The sequence below is a fragment of the Acipenser ruthenus genome, chromosome 4, assembly GCF_902713425.1.
Source record: "Acipenser ruthenus chromosome 4, fAciRut3.2 maternal haplotype, whole genome shotgun sequence".
NCBI lineage: Eukaryota > Metazoa > Chordata > Actinopteri > Acipenseriformes > Acipenseridae > Acipenser > Acipenser ruthenus.
The window spans coordinates 36,161,151-36,171,149 of record NC_081192.1 but is presented as its reverse complement, the minus strand read 5'-3'; the positions used below and the strand labels follow the sequence as shown (position 1 = coordinate 36,171,149).

General features: G+C 37.6%; 1 protein-coding gene across 4 annotated transcripts in view; it reads left to right on the top strand.

Moving 5' to 3' along the window:
* LOC117400339 (teashirt homolog 1-like) overlaps positions 1-8,744 on the top strand; it is a 39,774-nt gene extending 31,030 nt beyond the window's left edge. For all 4 annotated transcript variants that reach the window (XM_034000167.3, XM_059022320.1, XM_059022321.1 and 1 more), the window contains one exon: positions 4,576-8,744. In XM_034000167.3, the coding sequence (XP_033856058.3) occupies positions 4,576-7,709 (3,134 nt within the window). In that variant the 3' untranslated portion in view covers positions 7,710-8,744. The remainder of the gene's footprint in view (positions 1-4,575) is intronic.
* The last annotated feature ends 1,255 nt before the right edge of the window (positions 8,745-9,999 follow it).

Here is a 9,999-nt window from a genome sequence, read left to right as displayed (position 1 = left end):
CTTCTGTGAAGTACTATCTATTCTGGGTATAATTAAAGCGAGGCATACAAATATTTCTAAAAATGTAATTGCTTGCTGTGAGTGCTGTCATGACTTGAGGGAGTGTATTCATTTTAACAGCTCTGTGAGATATAAAATCAGTTGACTTTTTTATTTTTTTTAAACAAACTTACTTAAACACTGTAATTAGTGTTTGGTGGGCCTGATGAAAGGAATGGTCTTTTTTTCAATATGATCTAAGCCCATGTTTTTTTTAATGTTTTTAAAGGTAAACATTCCCACGTAGTAAACTGAAATCCTTGCTTTTCAGCGAACACAACTTTCACAGACTAGAAAACTGCTGTGAATGTTAAGTTAAATACCCATTCCCTTAAACTTACTTTATGTGTGGGATTCATACTAAACATGAACATTTTTTTTCATCACATATGCACACTGAGTAGGCTACAAGCAATTAAAAAAAAAAAAGAAAGAAAGAAAGAAAGAAAGAAAGAAAGTGTTCACTATATTAAATGCCAGTATCAAGTTGGTCCTCATGTAACAAAGGTATATTTATATATTCTGGCTGATTTTTATATATAAAAAAAAACATGTCCATACAGCTGCTTACATTTTTTTCTAACTTTGCTCAGGCAGTTGTAAATGCAGTGCCATACAAATGTCAGGTATTATGTCCACTTTGATTATGATATGGCAGGTTTGCATGTTGTCTGAAGTTGACAGCACATCTGTTTCAACAGGATAGACTGATACTGGCATCTAGGACATGCATCTTGTGGTGGAGAAGTAAGATAACCAGAAGTAGAGAAGACGGTGCTGTTTAGTTTTTCTTCGGTTCATATCTGTTTAAACTCTTTCACTCCAAAGAAGCTGCCACACATTTACAAAATCTTGCTTTTTAAATGACAGCATCTGCTTATGGTTGTAAAACAGGTTCTGCTGGAGACTGATAATTTTAGACCTAATGCTCCTTTATACATGTCCTTATAGATAGGAGTGTCGATAGTTGACCATTTAATAACTCATAGCAACTATTAATGATCTTTATAAACATATGGTCAGTGTTATCACAACTGTATATGAGAACTAAATATATCATTATCCCAACATTTACATGTGAGGAAAGACTGTAGCAAGGATTTGAGTTTGTTGGTTTCCGTAATCTTATTTTTCCTTTTCCATATCCCAGCCTAGTACTAAACTCTCCTAGGATAAAGTATAGAATGGACCGTGGCAACATAACATGTCATTTCCACTGACATTTCAGTGCAACTGAACACTCACCTGCCGTGAGAACTTTCACTGCCATCATCAACACCACTCTTGTCAGGAAAACATTTCTCTCCGCAGTACACAGCAGCACTCCTGCAGCACATAAAAATCTACAGGCCTGTGATGCAACATACATACAAGCAGTGTTTAAAAATATAGGTACACAGGCTTACCTATACTACTTGAACATTCCATTTTTTGTGATAGTTCAAATTACTAATGCAAAAACAGTAGGACATAAGCTATAGCTACCGGACAGAAGCTTGACTTACTCCAATCAACAGGGACTGCTGCTGCAGCTGCACTTCTGAGTTCTGCAGAGACACTTTAGCTTTCATATTCATCATTTAATGTTATTTTTATTCAGCGATTAATGCTTTCTAAAGCTCAAAATCGGCATGCTAGCTTGTTATAAAAAGCACAATGAGATTAAAGAAAGATGATTAATGGGCTTGTGTATGGTACATATGTCAAGATCAAATAAAACAACCATATTGCAATGAAAAATAAATAAGATACCCTGCCAGATATAGATTTCAGTGTCACATCCTGTGCACATAGCGCATTCAAAGACCCACTGATAGATTTTTAATTTACTACACTGAAGTTCACAAAAGGAATGTTCTTAATTCTGTGGCTCTGATTTGGATGGCATACATAGTGTATTACATTACCGCAGCTTTGTCCAACTTGTAACAATTTTGCACTTTCTCTAACTTTACAATGAAGATTCTCAAGCTGTCTGGCAGAGTCCTATGCTTGTCTTTCTCTTGATCCAAGCATCTTCTCTATTCCTGCAGGGGACATTTCATTTCATATATATATATATATATTAGATATCTATTAGATAGATAGATATTATACTCTAATATCCACACGCCCCGGGTGCGTTATAATTCACGAGGCAAAGCCTATATTAGAGTAAGTTCCACACCCTGTTTTGCCTTATTGCTCTTATAAAATGGGTCAACTAACTAAAAAAAAACAAAAAAACAAATAAAAAAACATAAGAACATGTTTTAATTAACAAAACGGTATTTTTTATTAACTATCCTTCTGCCTCTGACCTAAAAAATAGTCCTTAAAAAAATAAAACCAAAAATTATTATTATTATTATTATTATTATTATTATTATTATTATTATTATTATTATTATTATTATTATTATTATTATTATTAATAAACATTGAACTGATTAAAAACAAGTAGCACTATTTATAGATGTTAAATTGAACACTGCCATTGAAATTGCAGCCTGAAGATTTACAGGCCCTTTTTTTAGATGTTCATTCTGAACAGTTGGTGGAGCTGCAGCAAGCGATTATAAGCAACATGGTGTTTGATTCATTGTTGTCCTTGTCGTTGTCTGAGGAAGTGCAGCAGGAGAATCACGCAGATCTTCTTTGCCACATCTGGCCATATTTAGTTGCACATCAAAACAAACCTCTCACAAGACCTGCGGCAGTGTCAGCTGACAGTGTTGGGGAAGATAATTCATAAATTAATTAATTTTTTTTTTTTTAAATAGTCCTTTGTGATCCGGGAGTAGTGACAGGAGGTATCCATGCCAGATTTGTGGTAACGTTTCACCGTGGCAACAAAGATGTTGTTTTGAAATACTCGGACAGTGGCATGAAAAGGACACCCGAAGCCCAGGCAGTGGACTTCTGTGCATTTTTTTTCCTTTTCTTTTGCTATGTCCAGAAGCTGTGCTTCGGTAAGTTCGATGCTTAGCAGTATTACTTTTTTTCACCACTTGAATAAGTGTTGGTGTCTGATTCAGACTCATCCAAAATCTCATCTAGAGTTTGGTATTCCCAAAAGATCAAATGATATACCTCGTCAGTCATCTTTATTGCGAATTTAAATCTGGCTACCGTTTTTTTCAAAATGATATGTTAAATGTGGTTAGTCATGTTTATTAATATAAATTTAAATATGGCTACTTTTTAAAAAAAAAAAAAAAATTCAAAATTTTAGTGGCGTATGGATACCTAAAAGTGACTCGCCCCTTTTTGAAAAAAAGTTTCAACCCATGGGAATATGCCGAAATATATATATATATATATATATATATATGTATATCGTGTTATAATCTCAAATGCTACTAAGAATAGGAGCTATGTCTTGTATTTTAAATTCTACAGCCGCAGTCATTCATCAGATTTCCCTAGGGAAACTGTAGTGAATAAAAAAAATCTTTCTGTACTTTCTGTAATTCTTCAGCATTTCTCACAGAAACAGTTTTGGCTTCAAGATTACACTGACCTTGTGAAACGCCATATGTTGTTTGTGTTACAGACATTTTTAACACTTCGCACTTGCTCTGGTATGGGTTCAGATTACAATGCATATCAGTGAGAACAAATGATTTCTGATTGCATGGCAAGACAGTTGGCTTTCAATTGTGAATATTCTTTGAAGATATCCATCAATGTTAACAAGAACTACCCCAGTATGGGGCAATCTGAACATGCAAGCCCTGATTTATAATAGAAAAGTCATTAAATTGCCACTCTTGTGTTGTCTGCATTTATTATTTAGTTATAATATGAGCAACATGCAGGAGGCTTTTAGTCTGAAAGAAGTTTTGTGTTTTTAATCTTAGGCTTTTAATGTTTTATTATGTAAAATATAAATTGTGGGAGCAGTATGATTTAAACTGGTCAAATGAATGATGAATTATTAGAAGTCTGTCCAAGTGTAAGAAGCCTGACTTAATATAAATATTATGTGGCAGTTATGTAATGTCTAATTTAGTACATGTAATCATTTTAAACAAAACTGTGTTACTTGAATGTATTGTATTCACACAATGAAAAAATATCAAGAGTCGTAAGTGTTCAGGTATTTGCTTTGAAGCAGTCAAATTCCCAAAAGATTGTGTTCTTGATGCAAATATGTGTCATTATTATTGTATTGTGTCTAAACCTATTGGCATGGGCTGGAGGGAGGCCTGTGCCAAGTTGCCCACTACTCCTCCCTCTAAAATAGAATGCAGGTTAGAAGTTATCGTGCATATGTGAATTTTTTTTTTCTATTCCATTTTCCATTGTAATATTTAAGCAGAGATTGGTAGCAACACCTGCAGGGACAGTCCCCTGCCAGGACTTGTAATCTCATACAAAAAACTTAGGGGTTAGCACACTGAAGCAGAGCACACACACACACACATACATGTGGGTTTAACACAAATCCCCCAGGCAAGCACATGTATATCTTTAATTTTACACTGAATAATATATTCATAACATAACTCTCTTTCTGCTCTCATCTCACCAATATATTTTATATTTTTTCAGCATATGTGCCTGAGGAGGAGCTGAAGGCAGCAGAAATTGATGAGGATGATGGACTGTCTTTAGACGCCCAGGACAATGAATACATATGTAATGAGGAAGAAGAAAGCAAGGATGCTCCAAGCTATCAAAACTCCCCCCTCAGCACCGTGACCAATCAGGATGCAGGGTACGGGTCTCCCCTTAGCGACACCAGTGATAGACTGGCAGACTTTAAGAGTACTTCCTCAAAAGACGGCCATGACAAGGAGGAGGCTTCCAGCATGGACAATGGCCTCACCATCCAAGACAGCTTAGCTCAAATGAAAGCTGTCTATGCAAACTTGATCTCTGATTCCTCTTGGTCCAGTATTACTGTGGATATAATGAAAGCCAAGCCGGTGAGTGCCAGCACCAGCAGTAATGGTAGCAGCCACAATGGAAGCAACAACACAAGCAATGGGGGAGGGTTAACCTATGACTGGCATCAAGCCGCTTTAGCCAAAACCTTGCAGCACACCCCTTATAATTTACTTCCTGAGCCAAGCTTATTCAGTACAGTGCAGCTTTACAGGCAGAACAGTAAACTGTATGGATCTGTGTTCACTGGCGCGAGTAAATTTCGATGCAAGGACTGCAGTGCAGCCTATGACACACTTGTGGGGCTGACGGTACACATGAACGATACTGGCCACTACCGGGATGACAACAAAGACAAGGAGGCTGACAGCCGTAAGAAGTGGTCGAAGCCAAGAAAGCGGTCCTTGATGGAGATGGAAGGGAAGGAGGATGCACAAAAAGTGCTAAAGTGCATGTACTGCGGGCACTCCTTTGAGTCTTTGCAAGACCTGAGTGTCCACATGATCAAAACAAAGCATTACCAGAAAGTGCCTCTTAAAGAACCAGTGCCAGCTCTCACCAAACTGGTTCCTTCTACCAAAAAACGAGCACTTCAGGACTTTGTCTCCCCCTGCTCGCCAGAGTCTGTAAGCAGCACACCAGGTGTCCCTGTCAGCGAGCCCACAAAAGATCAGAAAACTACAAACCCATACGTAACTCCCAACAACCGCTATGGCTATCAGAATGGTGCCAGTTACACCTGGCAGTTTGAGGCCAGAAAGGCCCAGATATTGAAATGCATGGAGTGTGGAAGCTCTCATGATACTTTACAGCAGCTTACAGCTCACATGATGGTCACTGGCCATTTCATCAAGGTGACCAACTCAGCTTCTAAGAAGGGGAAACAGCTGGTCTTTGACCCGGTGGTAGAAGAAAAGATTCAGTCCATTCCTTTGCCACCCACAACTACACGGCTGCCATTGCCTAATATAAAATCACAGCCAGATTCTCCAGCTCATTCATCAAACTCTGAGGAAAAGAGAGAAATAGAAGATGAGCCAATGGAAGTCCGGGAACCAGAGAAGAAAATAAAAGAAGAAAAAGAGGACCCTGATGAGAAGTTTGAGTCAAACACACCATATGAGTATCTCCGTGAAGAGGACCTGGAAGAGACCCCAAAAGGTGGAATGGATATCCTGAAATCCCTGGAGAACACAGTCTCAAGTGCAATCAGCAAGGCCCAAACTGGAGCCCCTACATGGGGAGGGTATCCTAGCATTCATGCAGCATACCAGCTCCAAGGGTCAGTGAAGTCTGTCCAGTCCACAGTGCAGAGCATCCAAGTGCAGCCCTCTTTCACTAATAACATGAAAACATTGTCCTCGGAACACACTGCACTGATCCATTCCCCTGGTAGCACATCCCCGCCCCTCCACAAGAGTAATGTCTCTGCCATGGAGGAGCTAGTGGAAAAGGTGACAGGGAAAGTAACTGTGAAGAAAGAAGAGAAGGCAGTGGAAAAATGCAAACTGCTCCTGATCAAACCCTTATCTCTGACCTCTAAAGAGAACAAGGACTTGCCCAAGCCTGACGACCTCAGCAGAAAGCCAGCGAAAAAGAACAACATTGCAGAGGCAGAGCTCCCAAATCCACAAAAAGAGGGCCAGCTGGATAATCACATCAAAAATGGCACAGAGGCCCTGAAATCACCAGTCAGTAATGGTTGTAACAGTTTGGGAATCATTACAGACCATTCACCAGAGCAGCCTTTTGTGAATCCCCTAAGCGCATTGCAATCTATTATGAACACTCATTTAGGTAAAGCAGCAAAACCAATAAGCCCCACCTTGGATCCCTTGGCTATGTTGTACAAAATTAGCAACAGCATGTTGGAGAAGCCCATCTATCCCACAACTCAGGTCAAGCAAGCCGATCCCATCAACAGGTACTACTATGAAAGTAATGACCAGCCGATTGACTTGACAAAATCTAAGAACAACAACAATAACAACACCAACTGTAGCAGTAGGCCCATTATTTCCAGCCTGTCAGAATCAATTTCGTCTCCTCTGAGGGAGAATGCGCTGATGGACATTTCAGACATGGTGAAAAACCTCACCGGGCGCTTGACGCCAAAGTCGTCCACACCGTCATCTGTATCGGAAAAGTCTGACGCTGATGGGAGCACCTTTGAGGATGCCTTAGAGGAGCTTTCCCCCGTCCAAAAACGGAAGGGCCGGCAGTCGAACTGGAACCCACAGCACCTCCTCATTCTTCAGGCCCAGTTCGCCTCTAGCCTGAGGGAGACCCCAGAGGGCAAATACGTAATGACAGACCTAGGCCCACAGGAGCGGGTCCACATCTGCAAGTTTACTGGTCTCTCCATGACCACCATCAGCCATTGGTTGGCCAACGTAAAGTATCAATTGAGGAGGACAGGTGGAACCAAGTTCATAAAGAATATAGATTCAGGTCACCCAGTATTCCTCTGCAACGATTGTGCCTCTCAGTTCAGGACTCCTACCACCTACATTAACCACTTAGAGTCTCACCTAGGCTTCAGCTTGAAGGACCTCTCCAAGCTGTCATTGGACCATATCCGGGAGCAGCAGACTGTTTCAAAGGTCATAACTGAAAAGACACCTGGCTCGCACGGGCTATCTGAAGAGGATTCAGGCTCTTTATTCCAGTGTAAGCTGTGCAACCGGACTTTCGCCAGTAAGCATGCAGTCAAACTGCACCTCAGCAAAACACATGGCAAGTCACCCGAGGACCATCTGGTGTATGTAAATGAACTGGATAAATTTGAAAAAAAGTAGAGTCCAGGTGAGCAGCTGTGAAACTGACCATAAAATCATTGCACTAAATTTAATCACAGTACTGCACTAGGCCTGAACTGAGCCTTCGAAGTCAGTCTTACTTATGTTGTAGAACTGCCTAACTGGACCATGTTTTGTTTTTTGTTTTGTTTTGTTTTCTTTCTTTCTTACACTTATTTTGTAATGTATTTATATGCTATTTGTCTGAGCTGTGCATGTCTTTTTGTGAATCGAGTTTTCTTTCTATTCTTGTTAAACAACTACTCTTTCTATGTAGACTTCAGTGGTGACCATGAAATGAAAGCTATGTAAATTCATAATTTTTAATATGAAGAAATTAAAAAAATAATAATAATAATAATTAAAACAAATTAAAAGTTAGGTGAGTCCTTTTGAAGACCTGAAGTAGAAATGTTCTGCACCTTACTAAAGTGTAAAAATGTATTTTCTAGAGAATACCAGTATTTTTATGTTCTGTGCAAATTCACATTGATTAATGATTAACATTTAATTTTGACTTGTTCAATGGCGTTCTAGGCAAATTGCAATGTTTAAAAAAGGGTCACCAGTGCTGAAGTAAATTTGCAAGTCACCTTTGTACATAAGTGTACGTAAAAGAAAATATCCTTAAAAGAAACAGGAAACTGAATAAATACATTTTCAGCTTTGGGCAAAAAATGTAAGTAATAGTATGCAAGTTTTTGTTTGTTTTTGTTTTTAAATGTAAAGATGCCATTTCTTTTCACTGTAATCATAGTTTATAGTAATTTACAAATACAAGCTTTGGTACAAGTTTATCTTTCTGTAGTGTGCCGCTTAAATAATTTCAACCCGTAATGCAAAACAGTTAATTACATGTAAATGATCAGCAGCCATGTGGAAAAAAACTACATTAGACATATCTTGCCATTTGTAAATTGTTCAACTTTGTTTGTACTTTAAGGCTGTATGCATTCTTTAACTTTTATATTATCATTTTATATAAAAACAACTAAAACAAATTCTGTGTATATACTGTAGAGCCACACATTTTTTTAATAAAATTTAGTTCCTGCAGCTTGGTTTACAGAGATAATTTTAACTGTATGTGCGTCAGTTTGGATGCATGTACTTATGTGAAAAAAGCAAGCAATGCACAATGAATTATACATTTCAATGTTTTATCATGAATTATGTAAAAAAATAAAATAAAAAAAAAATTAAAAAAAATACCCACAAATAAACCCAATGTTTTGTTTTGTTTTGTTTTCCTCAATTGTAAAATAAACCGCAAAGCAGTTCTTGGTTAACACAGATTTTATTTATTTATTTATTTATTTATTTATTTATTTATTTATTTATTTATTTATTTTTGTTTGTTTCCTTTATTGAATTATTTATGTATTCATATGAGAGTATGAAAGAATTTAGTACAGTATACAATATTTTAAGCTTACTTAAAGACGAATTTCTGTTAATACTACACAAATAAATAGACTACATAACACAAGAGCCACAAAGCCACATTTATCAGATATGTCCTTGTCACAGCTCTCAACCACTCAGTAATTTATTACATTAGTATTAACTTTCATTTTTGTCAAAACCTCTTTCCCAGTTTTGCCCATAGTATAATTTGTTGTCCAAGGGGTTTAACAGCAATGGTCTATACTGGTTAAAGCTGGTAGTTCACTAGTTAAGCTGGATGAAGAATAAAACTCCTCCAAAGAGAACTGAACCTAATACAGGTGGACAAAACATGAGCAATAAGATTCTTGGAACAAGGATCATAAAGCACCCTGTAGCTGTGACCAACACATTTTATTGCATTAAGGCATTAAGTGAGTTAACATTCAATATGTCAAAATAGATAATTTATCAAAGGGAAATACAATATATTTTCAGTGATAGCATCCTTCCAAATGTTTATTCCCTGCACTGCAGAATTACAATGTAATCAGCATGTAGAAATCTTATATGTGTAGTGGCAGTGTGGTGCTGGAGGTATAACATCCCTACTAATCCCGATCATCAATTTAGTCTCTATGCTAAAGCTTTGACAATCAAACTAAATCAATTGGTTTAGGATAATATAAATTCATGCATTCATAAAAAGAGCAACAAACCACTACCACAAAGTTTTAACCCATGATTTATTATTATTACAATTTCTGCTTTACTGAATGGAACCAATTGTGTCTTAAGTGTGAGGACTGCCTGTATTGTGATTATTATTTATGTTTACTGGAGCATTTGCACTTGAAAAAGATGCAGAAAGATTGCGCTTCACTGATTAGTATTCAATTATATG